The 26,098-nt window shown below is 48.4% G+C and overlaps 2 protein-coding genes and 1 long non-coding RNA gene across 7 annotated transcripts in view; 1 reads left to right on the forward strand and 2 right to left on the reverse strand.

Moving 5' to 3' along the window:
- Positions 1-26,098, reverse strand: part of PLEKHM1 (pleckstrin homology and RUN domain containing M1) — a 172,605-nt gene that overhangs the window by 45,139 nt on the left and 101,368 nt on the right. For 4 of the 5 annotated variants that reach the window (XM_042917410.1, XM_042917409.1, XM_042917411.1 and 1 more), the window contains exon 2: positions 1-213. The gene's annotated coding sequence lies outside the window, so the exon portion shown is untranslated. Of the gene's footprint in view, positions 214-2,572; positions 2,705-26,098 lie in introns of those variants that run through there. The other variant, XM_042917407.1, reaches the window with a different exon arrangement.
- LOC122207342 lies at positions 191-26,047 on the forward strand. Its single transcript, XR_006196774.1, has 2 exons — positions 191-272; positions 25,385-26,047. It is a non-coding gene; the product is annotated as an uncharacterized LOC122207342 (long non-coding RNA).
- The window catches only part of LOC122207335 (leucine-rich repeat-containing protein 37A2-like), a 44,050-nt gene continuing 32,817 nt past the window's right edge, over positions 14,866-26,098 (reverse strand). The window contains exons 7-14 of the mRNA XM_042917437.1: positions 24,312-24,589; positions 23,844-24,044; positions 21,720-22,787; positions 21,233-21,337; positions 17,001-17,050; positions 15,400-15,454; positions 15,178-15,320; positions 14,866-15,076 (exon numbers count right to left, since the gene is read on the reverse strand). Coding sequence (XP_042773371.1) covers positions 14,974-15,076; positions 15,178-15,320; positions 15,400-15,454; positions 17,001-17,050; positions 21,233-21,337; positions 21,720-22,787; positions 23,844-24,044; positions 24,312-24,589 — 2,003 coding nt within the window. The 3' untranslated portion in view covers positions 14,866-14,973. The remainder of the gene's footprint in view (positions 15,077-15,177; positions 15,321-15,399; positions 15,455-17,000; positions 17,051-21,232; positions 21,338-21,719; positions 22,788-23,843; positions 24,045-24,311; positions 24,590-26,098) is intronic.

A 26,098-nucleotide genomic window follows, 5' to 3' on the forward strand; every position in this document is an offset into this window, starting at 1 on the left:
ATTAGAAGAAGAAATGGATAACCTGGCTTCACCACTTTCGAAACACTCCGTTCATCAGTAAACAGCAACCTCTTCTTCTTAGAGACTTCCCCGCCATCCGCGACAGCCTCGTCTCTACGGCCTGACTCCGATCCTGCACCTGGCTATGCACGACAACAGGCCGGTGTTTAAGCCCTCCAGCTGCTGTACCAGGTGATGAGTCAGGGTTTTCAGCTGGAAACAAATGACAAAGTTATCTTCTGATTCAGAAAGACAGCTGATACTTCAGACATGTGAGTGCTGAGTAAACAGCACCTCCTTCTACCTGAAGAAAGTTGGATTTCTAGACAAGAGCCCTGTGGGGGGTGGGATGGGTGTGGGGGGGGGGGTGGGTAGGGCGACAAAGCAACTGAATATCAGCTGGAGGGCAAGCAACTTCTAGCTCGTGATTCCCAGTCCAAAGGCTAGTGGGTGAGGCCAGAAATGTGAGGTCTAGGAACACTGGGTATCTTTCTTTCCTCCCTCCCTCCTTCCATCCAACAACACCCATCTCTCCCATATTCTTGTCCCAGATCCCTTAAGATTCTGGCAAGGACCAAACTCTGAGTGAATGAAAGCAGGACCTTTGCCTGACTCATTCACCATTGTCTTTCTAATGCTTCAAACAGTGCACGGCACACAGTGGTGCTCACAAAATACTTGCTGAATGAACAGATGAGTAAAATAAAAAGGCTCAGACCGTTTCAGACTGTAAGAAGTTGAGGTATACAACTTCTCAGTGGTGGGGTCACTGCGGAACTCCTTCCATTACACCAAGCTGCCAACAGGCTGAAACCCTTCAGAGATCACACCTTAACGGAAGGGGATATTGAAGGTAAAAGGACATCCGATTCTCAAAGGCGTGAGACTATAAATGCAAGCAAAGACAAGGGGTCTTCTTTGGGGTCCTTTACAATGGCTGTCAAATGGCCAATCCTTTGGAGTTTGGTCACCAGAACTTAGAGGGGATGTGCACCCCCAAATCCCAGGAGATTATAAATGTTAACCATGGAGCCTGGGTGCCTCAAGAATGTCTAGCTACTCTGAGATAACTTGACTCTCTGTGTTCATGGGTAATCAAAATGGTCAAAACTCAATGATCCAGCACCTGCAAAAAGAGGAAGCAATTCAACAGCCTCCACGGAGGCCTCGGCGTCCCCAGGATCCACTCATCTCTACTCTTCACAACATGTAACGTCACCTCTGGCACATTCGGTAGCGGGACTAATCTACAACCAGTTCTGGCCAGGAGGAGCACTGGGTGAGGGTCCTTTCTGAGCGGCAGGGCAATACACATGGACATGATTCTGTGACCACAGCCAACCCCACACAGTGGAACCGCTTGAGTTTCTCCAGATCATCACCCAAAAGGAAGTGATAAGCTTCCACTGCCCCAGCTGAATGAGTAGCTCCCTCACCTTCCAGGTATTTGGATGATACCTATCATTCCAGCAGCCAACGCGAGTAATGTAATATGGATGCCAGGAATACAATCCTTAAGGACAGGTACAGGGGGCCTGACATCCAGGAAAAGCACTTGACCCACGGGAGAAGGATCTCTACTCCTCCACACTTACTTACCATCTGAGGCCCTGCCTCAATTGAGGTGTTCGGCAAGTGCCTGGCTCTGAGAAAGCAGGTGGGGTTGGCAGGGGACTGCACTAGGTTCTCAGATCAAATGGGGACCACATCAAGGGAAGAATGGGCACAGAGCTGGGATGAAGAGTTGAAATGGGGATAGGAAGACGTCAATCTAACAAGATTGGGTAGGGGTGGTGGGAACTAGGGCAGCAAGAGTTGGGGGGTGGTTTAGCAAAGACTCAGGAATGAAGTGTCCTCAGGCTGGCTGGGGATGGAAAGAAAGTATGTGGTGGGCTTGGAAGTTAGGGGTTGAGTGGGTGAGGACAAGAAGATACATACAAGACTTGAGATAGGGCTGAGATCAGAGTTATCAAGAAGAGGGCGGTAAGCGCAATAGGGCATCTACTGTAGTGGTAGGTATTAAATGAGTGGGGGGAGGTGGGTGTTTTGGCTGAGCAGACCTTGGGGGGCTGAGCAGGGGGGCTGGGATAAGAAAGCTGAGCCTGAAAGGGGGTAAGCCAGAAAGACGGGGAGGGGGAGGGGGGGCTCGAGGAGGTTTGCGTGGAGCACTGGGATTGCCAAAGGGGTTGAGGGGTGAGAAGGAGATGCGTTAGAGGGAGGCGGAGGGAAGTGGCTGTCCTAGGGGTTGGAAGTGGGCTACCGTGGGGTCGAGTGTGGCTGCACTTACGCAAGACCAGTGGTGAAGGGGTGAGGGTAAGGGCTGGGCTCGGGTCACGGGTGGAGAAGAGGAAGGGGACGGGTCGGTCAGCACTGGCTGTTTGGGCTGAAGGCTCGGGTCCGAGTGGGGTAGGGTGCGGGGCTCAGGCCGGGAAGGGAAAAGGCTCTGAAGCAGGACAGTTTCAAAGCAACCAAGGGTTTGCGATCACGGACAGGGCTGGTGACCCATCGCCCGTTCTCGTCTCGGCCCCGCCGTCCCCTCCTCACCCTCCTCGCCCTCTGACCCCTAACTCACCAGAGGGAGCGGGGAGGGGGCGCGGGGCACTCCTGGCCACTGCAGCCCCTAAGCCTCAGACCAGGCGCTGCGGCCTCCCGGCCAGGGACAACAGGAAACGGCGCTCGCGGCGCCTGACGCCATCACGTTGGTTCGGCGTCCGGCCCCGCCCCCGGACCGCGGAGCCAAGCGCAGGGCCGGCGGAGCCTCGGGGCGGGGCCAGCGCTCAGGAAAGCCCAAGTTCCCAGCCCCAGAGCAGGTGAGTGATCTGGGAGGCTGGGGACTCTGCGACCCGAGATGCGCACGGAGAGGCGAGGCCACCAGGCTAGCCCACCAGTGTCGGGCGGAACGTGTCCTACTGCCCGCCCCCAGCAGTGTCTGCGTCTCGCTAGATCCCGGCCGCCTTCTGGGTTCACGACCTTGCCTGGGCACAGCACTATCTACCGTTGAGGCTGTCTGTTGGCCTCCTGCCCGGAAGGTTCCCACTTGTAAAATCGGAACAATAACGTCTACCCTAGTTTTGCCTCCCTGAGGGCATCAGTGCAGTTGGTGCTTCCCGCCTGGTGGTTCTCAGGAAAAGCATACAGGTTTTGATCACCCCTATCACCAAGGGAGCACCTTTAGGTACCCGTCAGCCCCCAGGCATGAAGCTTAAGGTTCTGGTTATTCTCATCTAGCCAGGAAGTTGTTTGTTTCCTTTACTTGGTAGAGTTGACATTTCTCTTTCACATGGACTCAGAACAAAAGGTCAAGAGTGTGTGTTGGTGGGGGTGGGGACAGATGTCTTGTGCTTTGGACACTTCATACCTGCAGGCTTAGGTCAAGTGGGATCTGAGGGCCTGAGTGTGGGGTGAGTACTGGGGTGGAGAGGTACTGCTACCTGCAGGTCCAGGGGGACTTTGGGGGTGTCTACAGGGCTGGTCTGGGAACGGGACAGTTCTTGGAAGAAAGCTCCACTGATCTGGGCCAGGCTCTCCATCAGCCTTTCTGGGAAGGGGAGAAGAAGGGGTCCCAGTGCCTGTTTCCATTTATAAAACCAGCTGTTGGAGATGTGGCACCTGAGTGTGTGCGGGCTGCCTCTTCAATAATTCTCTCTCTAGGAGCGAGAACCACCTCTCCTCGATTTTAGACTAGATGAATCTGAGTACATTTAGTATGGTTAACAGTTGAACAGAAAGTTAGAAATAAGGACACGGAGGGATGCCTGGGTGGCTCGGTCGGTTAAGTGTCTGACTTCGGCTCAGGTCACAATCTCACAGTTGTGAGTTCCAGCCCTGCATTGGGCTCTGCGCTGACCGTGCAGAGCCTGCTTGGGATTCTCTCTCTCTCTCTCTCTCTCTCTCTCTCTCTCTCTCTCTCTGCCCCTCCCTCGCTTGTGCTCTCCCTCTCCAAAGTAAATAAACGTTAAAGATAAATAAATAAGGACACAGAAGCAAAGCATTATCTTAGCGTTAAACAACTTGGAAAGTAAGGAATTTACTGGGAAATCCAGTTTCCTGGGCAAAAGGATAGTGTTTCTGGTTATAATTATAGCACATCAAGAGCATCAGTGTCTTGATACAAGCATGCCCTCCCCCAGATGGAGCCAGCAACATTCCTCAGTTCTTCCAATGAATTTTTGCGCAGCCGCTGTCTGCAAAAGCTGTGGGAACCCCGCATGGTAATCTCTTATCTATCTTTTCAGGAGCCCCTGTCTCCTGGTCTTCTCTTACTTCTCAGGCCTCTCGGCCCCTCTGCAAAGTCTACGGGCTTGTCCTCCTCTCTCCATCTTACTCTGGCGCACATTTCCACCATTCGTGGGCCACGAGTCCACCAGGTAATCTGAGGCCGGAAAAAAAAATCTCCCATTACCCTGTTATTTGAGCAATAATAAAGGTACGTGCAAAGTGCCATGGTGCCAGAGAAGAGGCCTTGAAGGTTATCCTGGCGGAAGCAACTTTTATCTGAGCCTTCCGGGTGGACACAGGAAAGGGCAATGCCTGCGAAGAGACTGGTAGAGAAACGGCCGGTGGGTAGGAATGCAGACTGAGCTCAGGGGAGGGTGCACGGAGAGGTGGAGAGGAAGCTAGGAAGTAAGGCTAGAGTAAGGGGAGGGGGCTTAGAATGGAAGGGGGAGATAAAGACAGATTGGGCAATGGGGAAAGGGAGGAGGCACAGACACAGCTGGAGGCCAGTGCAGGAAGGGCTCAGACGCTCACAAAGGCACTGGTCTGTCAGATTTCAAGCACTACGCATAGTCATTCAAAGCCAGGCAGGAGGACTGCAGGCATCTGAATTTCTCGGGGGTCTAAGGTGTAGATTCCTGAACCCCGCCCCTGCCCTGGAGAGTCACTCTGGGATGAGGTCCAAGTATTTAGCCTTGACCCAAACCTTTTCTGTCTCTTGCCCTACCACCCGTGGATCTGAAGGGTGAGAAAATGTGAGAATCTCTCCTTAACCTAGGAGCTGAAGGGCAAGGCATTTAACAGGTGTGGAAAATAGAGGCTCCTATTTGCCAGATAGGAATTTTGATTTATCCTTAGCAACCACCCTGAAGGTAAGCACCATTGTTATCCCCATGGCATAGATGATAAAACAGGCTTAAGAGAGGTTAAGGAACTTGGGGGCCCAAGGCCATACAACTCATAATTACTACAGGTGGGATCCTCACCCAGCTCTGATTCTAGCTGGAGAACTAGCATAATTCAGTGGCCCAGCAAGCGGGCTTTGGAGCCGGGAATGCTTAGGTTTGAATACCGGCTCTACCCCATACTGTTTTCTAGGCCTTCCCTAAGACAGCGCAGGGCCCAGCACAACCCAGCAAGTGTGGGCCTGAGACCACTGCCACAGTCAGTGGTTTTCATAGGCCCCTCGAGATGGCACCAGAGATAGAAACTTCTAAGTTTGATTGGTGGTTAGAAAAGAGAAGTAAATCACAACACGCTGAGGCCCCTCCGCCTCAGGCAGAGGGGCCAGAGTGTGTGACTTCCGGGAAGTTCCCCAAACTATCTGAGCCTCAGTTCCTCATCTGTAAATTGGGGAAAATATCAGTTGCCATGAGGATTAAATAAGATAATATCCTCAGGACGGTTTCTGGTCTGAAGTAAGCACTTGAGGATAACTAGCTATATTATTATTATTATTATTATTATTATTATTGTTACAGTTTTGGCTAATTCGTACCTACCCAGTTCAGTCAGATCTCCGTTTTCTAACTGGTCTTTGAGCACTGGAGTGAGAGCCTCTCTTGTTTGAACCCCAGATGTATGCTTACTTGGTCTCTGACCGAAATCATCTAAGCAGAACTAATGCCACCATTTCTTTTGAAACCGGAATAGGTAATGTTCTCATGGCTTCTGTTGCAGGAAGCTGGTTCTTCCCACTCTCTTTAAAAAATGGATTTAAAGGGTTCGTAAAAATTATGTGTCAATTCTATCTCAATAAAGTTGGACACAAATACAGCTTTGAGGTGCCGTTGACAAAAGAATGGACTCTTTAAGCCTCCCAAATGTTATCACACATAGTTTACAGTTCAAATAGTACGAAATGAAGTGGTGAGGAAACAGAATGACCCGCAGCAGCTTCTTGCCTCGACCATCCCCACCCTCCTGGGCCAGCTCGCCAGTCCTCGGTCCTCCTTACCTCTCGCTGGATCTTCTGGTGCTTATCTCCACCTATCTTGTGTTTCTAGCTCTTAATTCTTCCATTTAAAAGAGTTTTTTAATTTTTTTTTTTTTTTTGAAAGAGAGAGAAGGAGAGAGAGAATCCCAAGCAGGCTCTGCGCTGTCAACACAAAGTCCGATGCGGGGCTCGAACCCACGAACCGTGAAATCGTGACCTGAGCTGACGTCAGACGCTCAACCGACTGAGCCACCCAGGTGCTCTGATTCATCCATTTTAGACACTATCTGTGGACTTCCTAGCAACACAGGCAAGGAGTTAGGTCTTTAACACCCCCCCACCCATTCCATTCTTGGGGTTTAGTTTTGTCACTCTTGCCCCATGATTGATAGTGGTTGCAGAATTGTGACTAGGTAAGCATTGTTCACCGCAGAGCTTGCTCATGTAGTCCGATGGCACTCGTTTCTGTCCCCTGACCCCCCGGGGTTTAAATTCTTCTCCTTCTCTTTCTGTGCTGCCCGCCACGATCACTCCTCCACTCCGCTCCAGTGCTCTGGCATGACAGTTAGTGCCGTTTCCCTCGGCTACCTCCTTGACCTGTCATACGCTGCTGTCCTGGAACCTTCCTTCGCTGCTTCCTGGGCTGGGGTTTTCCTGGCTCCCTTCTCTTCTTGCTTTCTTTACTCTCTCTCTTAATCTGCAGTTAAGAATCCCTTTCTAATATTAAAAAATAGAATGGTCTTCGGACCTGCTCGTGATCGTAGGGATCCTTTCGATATCTATTAATTGGGACAAAAAATACAGAAAGACCAAAAGTTACTATGAAGGCACTCCTGCTCTTAAGTGAATTTGTGTTTTACTCACAATAGCATCTATGAACGTGTGAAAGCCTGTTCAAAGTTTAGGCTTAGGGTTAGTTCAATCTAGCCTCAATGTCTGGTCTTCCATTTGTCACCTCGCCCCCTCAACTTGCCGTGAGACAACCCCCTCTCTTGACTTTCTATTCAGTTCCTGTGCCCTAGCAGAGACTTAAGTACTGGTTTAAGGCCCACCTTGCAGGTGCACGCTGACCATGGCTGGCCAATCAGGGTCTCCTCCTGCCAGATACAGGGTCCAAGCAGACCAATCAGAGGCTTTTTGAAGACTGGCTTTCCTTTATGAGGCTTGCTCAACCTCAGTGGAGAGTTGGAGTTACTAACGACTATCTTTGCAGTCTTGGGGCATCCATCCTGAAGCCTGAAGCCGTCATGGAGGAAAGCACAACTGAGGGATAGTTGGGGAGAGAATGACGTTTGAGCGCTAGATGCGGCCAGCTTGAAGATCTTAGGCTTCCCGGTTATGTGAGCCGATACACCGTATGACATTTTTGGCTTAAGCATATTTTAGTTGGATTTCTTTCACTGGGAGCATAAAGAGCGGCGACTGATATCCTGTCTTTGTGAACTTGGGCAGGTTATACAAGCGGTGCGTACAGACTTGGACCGTGACAACGCAGCTCCCACTAGGTCCCCTATGGCTGCCCTGTTATCAGCCTGAGCCTGAGACAGCTTGACATTGAATAGCCCGTTTTAGGGACTGGAGGAAACGACTTACCATGAGTCACTGCCCTAAAATATGCTTTCTACCCACATGCCCGGTGCCTGGAATTCTGTGGTGATGGTGGCATTCCTCAGGGTTAACCATGGCTCTCTTCAAACGGTTCTCCTTTGGAGTGTGAAGTCTGCGATATTTAACTTGTGGAAGTCCTTTCTTCTGGAGGTCCCTCTGGCAGGCAGTGGATCCAGGATGCGGTGTAGACAGACCTCGGTACACATCTCAGTTCCCAATGGCACAGTCCCTTTGCAGCTTTGCGGGCAAACCCCTAGCACTGTGTGCTGACCTTTAGGAGGTCAGTCTGTATCACATAAGGAATCCTACGCAGAGAGTGAAGAAATGGTCTCAGATTCACCCAGTAATCTCCCTGAGTCAGCCCTGAGGGCAGGGCCTGGCCCTAGGCGTTGGGAAGAGGAAGGAGATGTGATTCTTGTCTTGTCAGGGCTCCTGACCTAATAGAGAACTGCGGTTGAGTCTTCACATGGACGGACGCTGTCTTTCACTCTGCGCCATTCGTAGGTGACGCCTAGAAGAGCAGGGCCACCGTGTTGTAGCCTCTGACCCAGGACTCTGTCACATTCTGGGAGAGAGAATTATGGGCCCTCCCCGCATCCCCGCTCCTGCTGTGTCTCCTCGTGGCCACAGTGTACTTTCCCATCCCCTGGCTTGGGGCTTGGGGCTGGTTCCGTGCTTAGGCTCGAAGAGGCCCGATGGCTCTTTTGCTTGCTCTCTTACGCTTCTCTTGGGTAGCCGCTGCCTCTTCAGCCTGGGTCCCGGCAGCAACACAGGGAGAAAAGACCAGCAGTGAGAAGCAGCGCCGATCCAGCCAGCAGGGCATTAAAGTACAGCGGTAACGGCCAACCTGTGAGAATCGGTTTCCCAGCCTCCTCTGAGTTTTGAGGATGGTCTATTAGCACTGTTGTGGCAAAAGATAACAGATACATGGATTCCCTCCGTTATCAGGTTACGTACAGGTTCAGCTGCTGCAGTAGAGACCCAACACAACAGTGGTTAAGTGATTTTTTTTAATTCTTTTTTTTTAATCCTTTTTTTCGGGGGGCGGGGGGGAGAGTGCAAGCGGGGGAGGGGCAGAGAGAGTGGGGCAGAGGATCCAAAGCGGGCTCTGTGCTGACAGGCTGACAGCACAGAACCCGATGTGGGACTCAAACTCACGAACCCCGAGATCGTGACCTGAGCTGAAGTTGGATGCTTAACCGACTGAGCCACCCAGGCGCCCTTTAATTCCTTTGTTTTTAAATGTTTATTTATTTTTGAGACAGAGACAGAGATTGAGTGGGGGAAGGGCAGAGGGAGACACAAAGTCTGAAGCGGGCTCCAGGCTCTGAGCCGTCAGCACAGAGCCCGATGTGGGGCTTGAACCCACGAACGGTGAGATCCTGACCTGAGCCGAAGTCGGACACCTAACCGACTGAGCCACCCAGGCGCCCCAACAGTGGGTTAAATTAAAAAACAGCTTCTTGGGGGCACCCGGGTGGCTCAGTCGGTCAGGTGTCTGACTTTGGCTCAGGTCACGATCTTGCCGTTCATGGGTTCGAGCCCCACGTCGGGATGTGTGCGGACGGCTCGGAGCCTGGAGCCTGCTTCACGTTCTGTGTCTCCCTCTCTCTCTGCCCCTCCCCTGCTCATGCTCTGTCTCTGTCTCTCAAAAATAAGTAAACATTGAAAAGAAATTTTTTTAAGAAGCAGCTTCTTGATCTCTCATATGATAATCCGGTTAAGTACTGGATCTGGGGCTGGTTCGGTGGCTCTTATGTCAGGGAGCCAGGCTCCTTCTGTTTTCCTGCTCTACCACCCTGGGGTGTAGCCCTCATCCAGACGAGGCCTTTGTACCGTTGAAATCTTCATTTCCTCCACAGTGTGGCGCCAGACCGCTCTCTGCCGCTGCCCTGGAAACACACGCAGCCTAAGCACCATTCCTGCCTCTGCTCTGGGCCTCGGGACTTTTCTTCTTCTTGAATGAGTGTGCTCCCGCCCCCCAGCTGGTGCTCCACGCCATCCCCCAGGTCTCAACAACATACCCCCACCAGGACCACAGGAGCCAGAGCTGGTCGTGCCTGGTGGTCCTCAGGACTGAGAGGCCCTGACCTCCGTGGGGGCAGGAGCCGGCCAGCATGACCACCATGCTGGAGTCCCGACGGGACTCCCAGGTTAAGAATCCAGTTGAGCCTCCTGGTCATCCTCAATCTGCTCTGCCCTTCGTCTCCCACCCCCAAATCCCTGCCGACCTCCAGCCCTGAAGAAGCCGGAGAACCTCTGCTTCCCCCACCTCCCCGTCCGCCTTGTCCTACTTCAGTCGTTTGGTGAGCATAAAAAGGCCTGTCAAAGTGGTCCCTCTGTTTGGGGGATGGGCTCAGGAGGGGTGGGCATGTGGGTTCGGAGGGTGACAGATTCTTTCTCCAAATGCTCGCCAGGCTCCTCCGAGCCCTCTTCTTGATTCGACCTTGCTTGGCCTGTGAAGGCGAACAAACACGGACGTGGTTGCTGGCAGCTCGTGGCCGCATCCCTAGTAGGACCCTAGCCTCCCTTAAAGTGCCTGCCTGCAAAACTCCTGGCTGTCTAAAGGATTGGCTGCTGAGTCCAGCCAATGCCTGAAGATCGGGCCCCTGTCTCCCAGCTTCTGTGAGAGGGCAGGAGCTTAACTTTGAGAAGTGTCAGCAAAGCCAGATGGGTCTCATATGGGCCAGCGTCGCCTTCCTGCTTTTTGTCATCTTTCACTTCTGATCATAGAGCCCCCCACTCATTCCCTTCCCTAGTCCCTCATTCTCCCTGTGAAATACCCCATCACCTCTGTAATAATCCCAGTCGGGTGCCTGCTCACGATGAACCCTTTCCCCTACGGCACTGCAATACTATGTTACTGACTGAAATCTGTCTGGATTACTTTAAGTAGTGTCTGCTTTTGTTTGTTTTCATCAGGGGAGGTGTGCAGGATCAGCCTTTTAATTTTTTTATTTTTAATATTTATTTTTGAGAGAGAGGCAGGGTGCAAGCAGGGGGGTGGGGGAGGGGCAGAGAGCGAGGAAGACACAGACTCCAAAGCGGGCTCCAGGCTCCGCGCTGTCAGCACAGAGCCCGACGTGGGGCTCAAACCCAAGAACCGTGAGATCATGACCTGAGCCGAAGTCGGTCGCTCAACTGACTGAACCACCCAGGTGCCCCAACAGCCTTTGAAATTAAATTATTTTCAGGATCAGCTTTTTAAGTAAGCATCCCAGGGATGTTTGCGTATAGAGGTCCAAAGGCTGTATTTTGAGAAATCATGTTTCCCTGTGGAGATCTTTTCTCTGGCAGCCCTTTTGAATGGGGGCTATGTTTTCTCAGATACTGCATTGCCAATAGTCCATCCAGCTTTAATTCCAGTGAGAACGTTCCAGAGATGAAACTAAGAATCAACGCCAGGCGCTTCTCCAGTCACCTCTGGGGTTGAGTGTATGTCGTCAGCATCTAGCGCCTCACCTGCTGCCCAGCTAGAATGACACCTTTCAGGGTTTCTGACTTAGGAACACGACCACCAGGTTACTCCACGTGGACACCACCCCCCTTTTACAAAGCCTTTGAACACCCACCCATCAGGAGGGGTTTGCTGGATGATGTTGGTTGGCTCTTGACACCCATTTCTAGCCCCTTCTTTGCAGGTCCTGGAAACCCACGAACCATCGTTGACAGATTCCCTCGACAGCAGAATTGTGCCAATAAAGCGTACCTGTGTGAAATTTGGAAGGCGGAGGTGGAAGGAGGTGGAAGCCATGCTTTTCTCCTCTGTAGCAGCAGACATGCGGGCCGAATGTTGGAGTCCATACTCCCCACCAGTCAGGCTTGGGGCCATGGGGCTGTAGTGACCCCGGCAGCGGCTTCCCGAAGTTTCCTGACCGAGTGGCAGCAGCAGCTTTGAATCTATGGAGAGCAACTGTGGTAAAGTAACCTGAGAGCTAGTGGTGCGATTCCCCCCTGGCCCTGACCTTCACCACCGCGAGCCCCACCAGTGGTGAGCACCAATTGCTTGTATGACCTTTGTGTGTGTGTGTGTGTTTGAAATATCTAGAATGGTTTGTTTTCCTGGCTATGGTAGTTTTAAAATATGTTCACAAAACTGAGGGTTGATGGGGGGTGGGAGGGAGGGGAGGGTTGGGGATGGGTATTGCGCCTGGGTGGCTCAGTTGGTTGAGCGTCTGACTTTGGCTCAGGTCATGGTCTCACCATTCATGGCTTCGGGCCCCGCATTGGGCTCTGTGCTGACAGCTCAGAGCCTGGAGCCTGCTTCAGATTCTGTGTCTCCCTCTCTCTCTTGTTCTCTCTTCAAAATAAACATTAAAAAAGATGTTTTTTGAGGAATAAATGTTTATTGTTGTTTTTAAAAAATTTTTTTAAATGTTTATTTTGGAGAGAGAAAGAGACAGAGACATAGAGTGCGAGTGGAGGGGTGGCAGAGAGGGTCATAATCTCGTGGTTGGTTCATGGGTTCGAGACCCGCATCGGGCTCTGTGCTGACAGCTCAGAGCCTGGAGCCTGCTTCATATTCTGTGTCTCCCTCTCTCTCTGCCCGCATGCTCTGTCTCTCTCTCTCCCTCTCTCTCAAAAATAAACATTAAAAAAATTAAAAGAAATACGGCAAGGTAGCATTTGAGACTGATAAGTATTGTGCAAATTTGAGGTCGTGTTATAGAAACAACATTTTCTAAGCTTCACTTTATGAACCACATTTGAGCTAATGGAAATATTCCAAAATAGGAGAATGGAGTTGCCTGGAATCCCGGCCCACACTTCGGGAAGCCCAACTATGCACAGATGGGTCTTCTTGGTTTCTCGTCAGCTCTGTCTCTGTGTCCACCTCTCTTCTTCAAAAAGTCACCACCGGCCCCCGCTCCACCCAGCTCATGAAGGAGTTTGAGCTGGCATGAGGAGTTTCTGCCCTTGTGACCTAAGAGTGACTAAAGGGCCTAGTACTGCGCCTGGCTCAAAGCAGGTGCTCAACAAACAGTAGCGGCCACCATCCTCATCGTTATAATTATTGATTCTTTGATGGTAACCATGGCTTAGACGTCTCTGTACCCCTGCACCCTGCAGCAGGGCAGTATAACCGTCAGCAGGCTTTGGAGTTAACAGGCCTGGATTAAACCCCTACCTGGCAGTTTTGGATTTGCGGCCTTGGGCACCTGAACAGGGTACCTACATCCTTTAAGCCCTGTCCCCTTATCTGCCAGATGGGGATAATAAAGTATGTTTTCACGGACTGTTGGGCTAAATTAAGACTGCAAAACACCCAACCCAGGCCTTGACACCAAGTAAGCAAATAGTAAACTAGGTGCTGCTGCCGCTTCCGATTACTGTTACTCTCTAGTCTTGTGCTTTCAACACAGTTATTTGTTGGCTCACTGAAGTCACCACACAGAGACAGACACTTGGTGGCCGTTCTCACTAAAACGCTGGGGGAACGGGAGCAGGCACCAGGAGAACAGGTGTCCTTGCCCAGCAGCAGCAAACTAATAAAGCCGAAGAGGCACTGATGGGCCAATCACCCCGCTTGGAACCGTTCCTACCAACCCTGCCAAACCTGCTGGGCTGTGCCCCAGTCCTACTGTCCCCTCGGGGGACTCTGTTGGTGGCCAGCGGTTGGTGCCATATTCCATCACCTATCGCTAAGCCACCAGCATTTATTTGGGGGCATTTAAAGAGATTGTCAGGGGCGCCTGGGCGGCTCAGTCGGTTAAGCATCCGACTCTTGACTTCAGCTCAGGCTGTGATCTCACGGTCGTAAGATCGAGTCCCTCGCATCGGGTTCCACACTGAGCACACAGCCCGCTTGGGACTCTTTCTCTCCCTCTCTCTCTGCCCCTCCCCCCTTGCTCTCTTTCAAAATAAACAGACATTAAGAAAAGAGATTATCAAACCTTGTTAATTCAGGATTTCTTTTATTCACTACTGTATTTTGACTCTGACGTCCTTTTTCTAAAACCTGTCATTCATGTACTCAGAAAGCATAGATGACTTCATTATTTTTAATGTTTATCTATTTTTGAGAGACAGTGTGTGAGCTGGGGGGAGGGACAGAGAGAAAGGGAGACAGAGGATCTGAAGTGGGCTCTGTGCTGACAGCAGAGAGCCCAATGCAGGGCTCAAACTCCCACACCATGAGGTCACGACCTGAGCCAAAGTCGGATGCTCACTGGACTGAGCCACCCAGGCACCCCGACTCCTCCCAACATCCTAAATGTGACTGGTTAACGCCCTCCTCTGCAGAAGTGGAGGGATGTTTGCGTCTTCTGCACGTTGTGCTGCATTATCTCTTGGAATCGTGCAGCCCTGATCTGAGCTGGGTAGGAAAGCAGTGGTAGGTGTGGTGCTGGGCTGAACTGGAGAGAGCCCAGCCGCACGCATCCGACCCTCAGTGGGGTCAGCAGAGGCTAGTGGGGTACAGGTGAACAGTAAGTGCCCCCACCAATAAGTTTTCTGAAATAAAGGCCTGAGCAGGGCAGTCCTGGGTAATTACTGCTCTCACACATTCTTTACTCTAACCCTCCAGCATCTCCCTGCTAGCTCTCTGAGGGTGGGGACTTTTTTTTTTTTTTTTTAAAGAAAACAAACAAAAAAACCCAATGGGAATTATCTACTAGCTTGTAAGGTTGAGGAACACCCTACTTCCAACTACACATTTTGTGTCTGAGTTTGAGCTCTTGGGAAGAAAGACAGGCCTCAGCCCTACAGTGGAGGTCGGCTCAGCGATCCAAATATTCTGGCAACCCCAAAGACCTCACAGAGGGGCCAGAGAGAGATGATCCTCTATGGGCAGGGGGTCAAGCGCGTTGTGAATAACTGGTATTTGGTGAGCCAGGGGAGAGAGCACCAGAATAGGCTGTTAATTAACTTAATAGTCTAAGCCCCTTGAAGATACGTTTTCCAGTTTCCAGAGACTGACCGTATCAGGGAAATGACGGAAAGATGCCCCGTTCACCCTACTTTGCCCATACTGTGTCTTGTGGAAATACTGGCTACCACGAGGGACTCTGGCTTCAGTCCTGCTTCTCTCGCCTGTGGCCCCTGTTGTCTGTAGATAAATATTTAACCGTTTACGTTTTAATTCCTTACCACGTGGCTAGAATTGGTTATGGATTTATACATTTTAATATGAGAAAAACAAGTATTTTATAAGCAATGCTGAGAAGCCAGTATCGGAAAGTAAACTTTGTAGGTGGCCTGAGGCAGGACGGCGTTCACTCTGTGACAATCTCACATGCTGTCTCACTCTCGTCACCCAGCTCTTCAGTAGTGGAATCTGTGGTCCGAGTCTTCTCTGCTGTGGCTTTGCCAGCCTCCCTGGGAAAAGGAGAAGAATGCCAAGGCTTTGACTCTCGAAAGGAACAATTCAACTCTTCATAATTTCCTCGTTTTAGAGAAAATCTTCCCCAATCACGTACCCTAGTTCCATCTTGAAAATCTCATCTTCATCAGAAGAATCCTTGTCGTGTAGCTTCTGTGCCATGTTTTTCTTGCGTGTGGCATTGAGGGGTCTGTACATGTCCCTAAGCCAAAGTGGCCGCCTTCTCCAGAAAAAGCCCTCCTAGAAAACAGAAAGGACAACGTTAGGTCTGTTTCCCCTGCCTTCTCCAGCCACGGTACTTTATCCTCCTCAGATTTACCTGATTGTCACTTTCCTCTGAGCATCTCTTACGCAGCAGAGATCCAAAGAAGCCCCTTGAAGGAAACACACACACACAGACAATTAGTGATTCGTACCATTTTCCATGCCTCTCACAATGTATTTCTCCAGTCTTATTAGCAAGCAAAATCAACACAGACCTGGGATCTCAGAAATAATTCCATACATGCTGGGCTTTCAGAATTTTCCTGTGTCTGTCCATAATGGCCCCACAGTGTCCCTGGGAGACCTTTGTATGTAACTTGACATGAAGTATAGGCAGGATTTTCACCCTGCTCACCTTCTGGCCCTTGGCCAAGTGCCCTTGTGCAGTCAACAAACTGGGTGACCACACGGCAGAAGCACCTAACTCTCTCCAGAAGCATTTTACATCAGTCCCCGCCAGGCTTAGCCTCACAGGCATCATTTGCTGGCGGGTGGGGAGGTGTTTCTATTTTCCTAGCTGCTTTACCTTACAAGATGAATCGCACCGAGTGAATGCCTGAGTCCAACCAGCAGTTATCTAGCTCACTGACTTTCACACTGCAGGCAGATGAGTGAGTGAGTCGTGAAATCACCTGAAAACACACGGCTAGCGCTAAAACACAAAATACTCTTTTTGAATACAAATGGAATAGGGGGTACCTGGGTGGCTCAGTCAGGTGAGCAGCCCAAGTCTCGATTTTGCCTCAAGTGATGATCTCACAGATTGTGACATCGAGCCCTGTGTCTGGCTCTGTGCTGATAGTGTAGAACCTGCTTGGGATTCTCTCTCTCTCTCTCTCTCTCTCTCTCTCTCTCTGCTCCACCCTCCCCCCCAAATAAATAATAAACTTAAAAAAAACAGAACAGAAAGAATCAGAGTGTATGGTAAGTTTGTTTTAGAAGGTACTTATGTCTATACGGTATGTGTGCACTGAGTTGTGACATAAAATGCAGTTCACAGCCCAAGAACAGTGTAGTCAGAGACGTGCCCAACTGGAAAGGAACCATCTTCTTTCTGGTTCTAGTGGTACTAGTGATACAACCGTCCGGCAAGATATCTTCCTTTTCTCCTTCTCCATCTCATTATTATAAAAGGAAGAGATAAATGATTATCTAAGGTCTCTCCCAGTTCAAATTCTATTGGGTCTGGATAAAGGGAATGGAGAGCGGGGCCTCGAAAACCAGAAGGAGGAAGAAGGAAGTTTTCCCCCTACTTTACGGGAGGGACTCATGTATTCTACCTTCCATCATGCTTGAAGACTAGCCCCTTCACCCCACGACTTTTGGCCCTCCCTATCCCTTCTCCAGAGCCTCTGAGAAGGTCTGTGGCCAGGCCTGATGCCCACCGCCAGCGGGAACGGGTCTGAACATTTCCACCCCCGTCCCCCCACGATCTTTCTTTAAAGGTCTAGTGAGCAGGTGCTCTGTGCCAGTCCCATTCTAACTCGGGTTTGGCTGGGCAGCTAACTTTGCTGGATCCAGGCAAAGCATTAGGCCAAATATGTATTCTTTCTGCCTTTGGTGATTTCCTGGCTGTAAAACAAGGGGATTGAAATAGATGAGTTTGAAAATCTAGTTCTAAAATTCTACTTTAACGATTGCCAGACTAATATTTACCTTGAGCTTCCTTCTTTACCTTCCTTGGCTGCTGTTCTATGAGAATAAATCTGTTTTGGAAGAAAACATGATCACAGTTACCCATCACAATAACCACTCCCTCCACATCTTTATTCATTCCTTTGCATTTTAGGTCTTATCTACCCAGTGAGATGATAACTTTTCCTAGGACAGGAATTTGTTGAATAGTCCTTTGACTCTTCAATAACACCTAACTCGCGTGCAGCTGGTAATACATTTTACTGACTGCCTCAGATAACATTCAACAGGTAATTCCTAATAAAAATTCTTGGGAGGAGGAAAAGAAAAGTGTCTACCAGAAACCTAAACAGCAGCACTGTTTTAAAATCAAGGACAAGAGTAGGATGTCTGTTATCACTGCTGCTATTCATTGGTGTTGAGGAGGTCCTAACTGATGCACTGGGGAAAAATGGAGTCGTGGAAAGGAAGAACTAAGACATATTTGCATATGAAATTACAGACAAACTAAAAGGCCCAAGAGAATCAACTAAAATTTTGTTGGAAGAAACATGAGAATTCAGCAAGATGGCTAGATATATATAAAATCAAGAGATCAACATGTAAACCTCAATGACTTTCCTATGTTCCATAAATAATTAATCAAAAGACGGAAGAATTATCCCATTTACAATTATCAATAAAAAGGCATAAAGTACCTAGGAATAAACTTAGCAAAGAATGGGTAAGACCTATGAGATGAAAACACTAAAGCTCTTCTGAAGGACATTAAGAAGAAACGAATACGTGATGTGAGACACTATTTTCCGAGAATAGTGTAAAGATGTCAGTTCCCTTCAAATTAACCTACAAATTCGGGGCAATCCCATTCAAATCCCAAGACAGTTTTTCAAACAAAAACTGGCCAGCTGACATTTGGTAGAGAAAATGTGCAAGCATAGCTACAAAATGGATGAAGAAGAAGATCACAGAGCAGACGTTAAAATACGTTCTTACAGAGCAACTGCAGTTAAGTATGTAGCGTGATACTGATACAGGAAAAGAAAACCAGGTTGATAGAATAGAGTCCAGATAACACTAGTATTTTGGATCCATGAAGAAAGAATGAACCATTCAATAAAAGATTTTAAAGTAACTGGATCTTTATGCAAGGGAAAAAAGTTAGATCCCCTACCTCGACCGTACCAAAACACCAGACAGATTCCATACAGATTAAAAATAAATAAATCACAACAAATATTATAAGAGTACAGAAGAAAATATCAGAGACTATTTTTATACCATGAGGCGAAAAGGCCTTGTTAACGAGGCCCATGTCCCATAAGCCATGAGGCAGATATGGTGACGGACTGTCCACACCCCCTGTTCATCGTAGTCCTTGCCCCCTTGATCCCCTGGATTGTTTGTCCTCTTCCTGTTGATTTATAAAACTCTCTTCATATGAAATATATTAATCCTTTCAAGGGCTTTCACTGAATTTCAATGTTTCAAATATTTGTCAGTGTTTTTATCGTGAAGGAGACGGAACAGTGGGATAGGAGCACAGGCTGACTGCAGGCACAGCTGGGTTCTGCTTTGGGTTTTGCCACAGGGGCCTTAAGCTGATCCCCTTCTATGTAGGAAAGAAGGATGGTGATATCATCCTCACAGGACTGTGGGGATTAAATCAGATGTCTGGTTTATTCCAAGCAGAAATCAGACAAGACGATCAAATCTATCAAATGTTTCTGCATGTGGTATCAGGTCACAAAGCTTTTTCTCACCACAAGATTATAAAAGTATTGATTCTGTTTTCTTCTAGCACTTTGATGGGTTCCTGTTTCTCTTTTTTTACATGTACTGAAATATGTTTTTTTAAGGTGAGAAATAGGGATCTGTTGTTATTTTCCTCCCAAATAATTAAGCAGTTGTTCTATTACCATTTATTTATTTTCTTCCACTGATTTGAATACTAAAAGGTAACATTTCAATGTTTATTTATTTATTTTTGAGAGCGACAGAGAGAGAGAGTAAGAGTGAGAGAGGGGCAAAGAGAGAGAGACACACACACAGAATCCAGAGCAGGCTCCAGGTTCTGAGCTGTCAGCACAGAGCCCAACACAGGGCTCGAACTCCTGAACCATGAAATTATGACCTGAGCCAAAGTAGGACGCTTAACCAACTGAGCCACCCAGGCGCCTCTAAAAGGTAACATTTTAAAAGTCCTAGTCACCCACGGATCTGTCTATTGCTGGACTCTGTAGGCTACTTCACATAAATATTACGTTGCATTATTCCTCATTGTGAAATTGACACAATGCCTCATCTCTTCCTTTGAACATCATTATTGTCCACTACAGGAAAAAAACTGCATGGTCTCTGACCTCAAAAAGTGTATCATCTAAGTAGGGAGAGGAAATAATGAAACCACATAAAAAAATATAAACACAAGGTTAAACCACATAGGAATTTAAAACAGCAATAGGAGTTTATAGAACTTCCCAAAAGCAAAAGGCTGCAGGCCACCTCAAGATGCAGAGTACTGACTGGACAATGGCCAATGATTTCTCTTCCCAGAGGTCATGGTAAGTTGACCCCACGCTAGTTCCTAGGCTCTTAGGCTGAGAAATCAGACTCTGATCTCATCAAGAGAGAACGCACTTCTTTCTGCATGGAGGCAATATCACCTTACCAATGTCACAGGATTGATCAAAATCAGAATGTCAGGTCATGACTTGACAATAAGGAAAACATCCATTCCACCCATTCCACAGATAGGGCATCTGTGTCCACATGATTGGGACTCCTGTCTCCTGTGGAGACAGGCCTCTGTGGCACACTGAAGTATAATCAGAAGGCTATTTGGTGAGAAGAGAAGTGGAAGAAAAGTAATTAGCTGAATCCAGTGTTTCATGGAAAGGACGGAGGTAGCTAGATCCATCCATCTGCCCCGCGGGCACAGCCCGGCTGGTGGGCCTGACTCTCATCTGCTGCCTGAGGTGCCATCTCTACTCTTAGGCAAGGCTAGGTGGGCACTGCCCATGTTGGTCTCTTCCTCACCATTTCTATGCTTTTACTACTGACCAACCCTCCAGAAGACAGACATGTTTCTCCTTAGCAGTTAATACATCCAGTCAGGTTTTACTCAAGTCTGATAGACCAGGAAGCCTTACATATCTCTGCTCTGATCCATGACCCTGATATTTCTCTCTTGAGGAGCTGCCTTTTAACAAACTGTTTAGCATATTTTTGTTATCAGGGGAGGGGAATGCGTCACTGCAGACCCTAAGAAATGGTGACAATCTCACAGAAGGACTAGGTCCAGGAGTATTACAGTATTCGGGGAAGGCTTTGTGAAGAAAGATGAACTCGAGTTGGCTTTTGAAGGCTCACGGGACTTCCACCAGCAGAGTGAAATAAAGGAATTTCAAGTGGGCAAAGTCACCAACAAAAGTAGGAATGGGCATGGTCTGACTAGGGGATGGTGAGGGGCTGCTTTGGCTGAAATGGAGGGTTGCCATGACAGATGGCAATATAGATATAGATATAGATATAATATAGATAGATAGATATAGATATAGATATATAATAAGCATATGTATATTTGAATAAATATATTGAATATATATTCAATTCATACATAATTGAATAAAAGGTAAACAGGCAAGCTCCAGGAATAGGCAACTGTAATTATGACACGCTCTGAGTAGCCTGATGCAGGATTTTAGCTGCAGGGTTTTAACTGAACCTGTTTACACAATGCCTTGCGAAGTGGAGGAGAGAGCTGTAGGCACATCTAATTAATCAACAAGATGACACTTTTATCTCTAAGCCATGCCCTTTCTTCCAAGATGACTGATAGCTCCATGAGGGTGAAGACTATTTCTCTCTCATCATTTTAGCCAACGAGGAAAGAAATCAGTGGTAGTAGGAGGATGACTGGTGAGTGCATCGAATCGACATCATTTTTTTGAGTTGAAGAAATTTTACTATCATGTCAACTGTGGCCTTCTTAGACCTAATGTCTCAGAACAAGCTAATGGCTTGTTATCTTGGTTACAATCCACAGATGTCTCCCGGCAGTGGGGTTCCTTTTAAAATCCCTGGAATATACTTTGCAATAAAAGGACAAAGCATATCTCAGTCCTCCAGACTGAAGAGGGATATCACGTCGTGATAGGTGGGAAAGTGGCTTTGATTTTCAGTTTGTGGGTTCTGAATCTACTGTAAAGAAGGAATATAGTCTGGGAATCGGAATTAATTGTTGTCCTTACCTCAATGAGACAGAACACTATGATCAAAATCATCACTACTACAGTCACAGATATTGCCAAGATGAGTTTGTTGTTATAGCCATAGCCTGGAACTTCTTTTGTGAGCTAAAAAAAAGGGAAAGAACAATTTTTTTAGAAAACAGAGATAGGATGAAAGTTAACTATTCTTTAACGACTCTAAAACCCCATTCTTTCCGATGAATCGCTTATAGGTTCTTAAGGAATATACCAAATCTAATGTGATATGTAATCTTAATCATTAGCATTTTCTTCAAGACTTGATGTATCTTGTATGTTAGGTCCTCTTTTTGTCTCCTCTGGGAACAGCGGCACTGTTTCCTAAATGAGCAAAGTGGCAGATCACTGCCTTAGCCAAAATTATGTGGCCAAGACAAGACCCGGACTAGGAGCCCCCGGTCCTTGTGCTTGGGTCCATGTCCTAAACCACCTAAATGTCGAGACCCCACATTTGGGGATTTATCCTCACCTCCCTTGACTCCTGCTCTCTCTGTTCACTCTGGACTTCTGTGCTCTCATTGATATAATTCTCATTTTTCCATAGGTCCGTATCCCACTCTGCCTTGGACACCTTTACTTCTTGCTGCTCGCTGAGAAGCTTCATCAGGAGGCCTGTTCTGGAGATGAGCTTGGCACAGGCCAGCTGCACCTGGGTCTCAGAGCAGTCCATTTTCAAAGTCCGGATAACATGAGAAATGAGCCTTCTCACATCATTGCTGGGGATGAGGGACTGTAGCTGCTGGTTTAACTGAATTTCAAACAGATCACCCGAGGACGAGAGCTTTGACACAGTGAAGCCTGTGGCTTTTGGGGGCAAGCCAGTGCCCGCATTGTGGTATTCCCGTTGTGTATCATTGGTTTGTTTAACGGTCGGCATAGAGTTGTCTGCAGTAACAGTAGAATTAGCAGTGGAAAGATTCTTACGGTCTGTGAATTCAGGGAGGGTTTGTTCTGGCATAGTAGTGTTTCCTGTAGAAATATTTTCTTCAGAAACATTTTGAGCAGTAGTGTTCTCTACAGTAGTGTTTTCTCTGTAAGTTCCTGAAGGAGCAAATAATTCTGGAAAAGGATTTTTCTGAGGACTCAGTTCTCCCGGAGATGAAAAATCCTCTCGTGAAGGGGAATTTATGAGGCTCCTGACTGCAGAGGATGGAGGCCTCTTTGCAAGCAGCTGTCTATTACTGAGTGAACTTTCCTTTCTGGACTTTCGATTCAGTTTGGCCTTGGGTGTTCTGTGGACCACACGGGAGCGACTTTTATGAAAGCGGTGTGTCTTTCTGGGGAGTGAGGCTGGTCTGAAAGCCTTCATATTTCTAACTCTAGCATTTGCATCTTCTAAAACAAAAATGGTGTACGTTAAGTCTTTTGATTCTTTTTTCACGTCAGGTGGGGATTTTGGAGCGGGGGTGGCAGAAGGCCTGCCCAAAGAGTATTGCTTCAGGAAAGAAGAGACCGCTGCCTTGTGCTCATCTACGAACGAAGGCTCTGTATTGAAGGAGCTTCCCACTGATTTGCTGGGCCTGTGCGCCACGGGAAGCTCCCCTGGGGATGGTGTCCTGAGCCTTCTTTCCTTGGGAGCGGGGGTGGCAGAAGGCCTGTCCAAAAAGTATTGCTTCATGAGAGAAGAGACCGCTGCCTTGTGCTCATCTATGAACGAAGGCTCTGTATTGAAGGAGCTTCCCACTGATTTGCTGGGCCTGTGCGCCACGGGAAGCTCCCCTGGGGATGGTGTCCTGAGCCTTCTTTCCTTGGGAGCGGGGGTGGCAGAAGGCCTGTCCAAAAAGTATTGCTTCATGAGAGAAGAGACCGCTGCCTTGTGCTCATCTATGAACGAAGGCTCTGTATTGAAGGAGCTTCCCACTGATTTGCTGGGCCTGTGCGCCACGGGAAGCTCCCCTGGGGATGGTGTCCTGAGCCTTCTTTCCTTGGGAGCGGGGGTGGCAGAAGGCCTGTCCAAAAAGTATTGCTTCATGAGAGAAGAGACCGCTGCCTTGTGCTCATCTATGAACGAAGGCTCTGTATTGAAGGAGCTTCCCACTGATTTGCTGGGCCTGTGCGCCACGGGAAGCTCCCCTGGGGATGGTGTCCTGAGCCTTCTTTCCTTGGGAGCGGGGGTGGCAGAAGGCCTGTCCAAAAAGTATTGCTTCATGAGAGAAGAGACCGCTGCCTTGTGCTCATCTATGAACGAAGGCTCTGTATTGAAGGAGCTTCCCACTGATTTGCTGGGCCTGTGCGCCACGGGAAGCTCCCCTGGGGATGGTGTCCTGAGCCTTCTTTCCTTGGGAGCGGGGGTGGCAGAAGGCCTGTCCAAAAAGTATTGCTTCATGAGAGAAGAGACCGCTGCCTTGTGCTCATCTATGAACGAAGGCTCTGTATTGAAGGAGCTTCCCACTGATTTGCTGGGCCTGTGCGCCACGGGAAGCTCCCCTGGGGATGGTGTCCTGAGCCTTCTTTCCTTGGGAGCGGGGGTGGCAGAAGGCCTGTCCAAAAAGTATTGCTTCATGAGAGAAGAGACCGCTGCCTTGTGCTCATCTATGAACGAAGGCTCTGTATTGAAGGAGCTTCCCACTGATTTGCTGGGCCTGTGCGCCACGGGAAGCTCCCCTGGGGATGGTGTCCTGAGCCTTCTTTCCTTGGCCATGTTCTCCACAGATGGCTGGGCGCTCTGTTTCCTCTGGATGTTCTGACGTCTCAGTTCTTTTAAGTGCCTTTTCCGTATGCCCTTTGGGCCCTTGATGACCTTGTTCACTCTCAGGAACTTTTTCCCCACACTCTCAACCTCGTCTAGGCTCTTCTCCTGCGGTTGGGCAGTTTCCAATTTCTTTGGAAAGATTTGACGTTTAAACTTGGGACCTAAAAGGCTGGAATGTATAAGCATGGCCATTTTTTCTTTCTTTTTCACGTCATCAATTTTTTCCTGAATTTCTGCATCTAACAAATTTTCCAGAAAGTAGAGTTTTCTCAGTTTATCCTTGTAAGTTGAATTGTTGGATCCAGGTTTAAGAGAAGGGTCCCCTGTGTCGTTCATCGAGTGACCCACGGGCTTGTCTCCCTCTTGCACATTTGAAAACAGAAGTTTAATGAACGGTAACAGCGTCGATTCTACGTCTTCTAGATTGCCCTCCGAGAAATAAGGCAATATGTAATTCAGTGCACTAATGACATCACTTTCGTCATTGAAGTCTAGCTGCTCATTCATAAAGGCTGACAAACTGACACGATCTATGTCTGAGGACGCCTTCTCTGGCTCAATAGTCAGCTCCGTGCTGGCGCTCTTCTTTCGAGCTGTCAATACCTTCATGAATGATCCTTCTGCCTTCCTTAGGTATACTTCCTGATCTGTCGAAGAAGAAGAAGAGATGAGTTTTGATAATGAAAGACTGACAGCACAGCTCTTTGTCAATGCACAGTCATACGTCCCAGTCAAGCAAATTAAGAATCAGCAAATACTCGAGCGCCATTTAGAGAGGAGACGAACTCAAACTTGGACCCACGATTGGCAACAACAAAAGGACAAAAAGATGTGTTTTGAAAAAGTAGCTATTTCCTCAGAACATTCCACAGTGTGAATAAGTATATTTAGAGTTATTCCATTGGTCCCTAAGGGCCGATTGCCCAGGCCTCAAGAAAAGCCAAGGCCGGAAGATACTCGGCTAAACTGTGTGCAGCTCTAGTGCGACTCCTGGCATTCACATACCCCACCCTGTCCTGCTTCGGGGGCAGAGGGAGCGCGAGTCTTCCTCCTTCTACGTCTTCAGTGGGCTTGAGTTCTTGCTACCATCACATATGCCCGGGACAACACCCGTCACCAGCAGGTCCTCATCTGGACACGCCCTCTCCGCCCACCCACCAATTCTTTTGCTTGGTCCCTGCTCCCATATATCGCACCTCCCGTAACATAAGCTCTAGACAGAAAAAACTAAACACAAGACCCGCTAAGTCCACCCTGGTTCTTTGCTTAAATTTGGGCAGAGATGTGGGGTATAGGTTAAGAGATTTTCCAGCTATGAGAGAGATGCCACTGTGGGGCGTTCAAAAAAATCAACGGAATGATACTTGAGGTTTTAAAATGCAGAAGGGATAAAGAAACTTTGGTCAAATGCCTACTTTGCTTTCATTTCCTTTCATTTCCAGATTTCTAGCTTTACTGAGAGAACCATCCAGAGCTTCCAACTACATGAAGGTCAAGCGTACAGCTTGTGTACACTGAACAGCACTGTGCAGCTGGGTTTTTCCAGAAGAATTAAAAGTATTTTTAGTGGTGCTGGTGAGAGTCGGAGGAGGAGGTGATAAAGGTCACGAGAGAGGAGGAGCAGCGGGCTGGCGGAGCGCCCAAAACGGGAGAGGAGACTCGAGTGCTAGGCTAAGGCACCTCTGATCTCATTTTTCCTCGCCTGTCAAAGGAGATAAAAAAAAAAATGCCTATTCTGCCCACCTCTAAGGGAGACGGGAGTAAGATAATTGGTAAAACACTGTTTTGGAAAATAAGCAACACCACTTATAGAAGTAGCAACGTGTAATTTATGCTGTGCCCTAGACCATTGACAGGGACCCATATTCAAGCTATCCAGGTGCAAAAGCACATTTTGGAAGTCACCAAGTTAGTGCCAATAAAACCTAAGAACAGAAAAATACCTAAAAGCACCCGTGTTTTGGATAGAAAAGCTTAAGATTCAGAACAAGAGTTGGACAGCCCAAGGATAGAAGAGCCCTCTCATCCGTTAGAACGGTTGGGTAGCAGCTTCTGGTTAGGGCACAGAAACACAGAGGCTCCAAATAAAACTTTTTCAGAAATCAGCATCACTTGTACTCTTACACACTTATAAAAACAACAAAATAAACAAAAAG

Source organism: Panthera leo, chromosome E1, assembly GCF_018350215.1.
Source record: "Panthera leo isolate Ple1 chromosome E1, P.leo_Ple1_pat1.1, whole genome shotgun sequence".
Lineage (NCBI taxonomy): Eukaryota > Metazoa > Chordata > Mammalia > Carnivora > Felidae > Panthera > Panthera leo.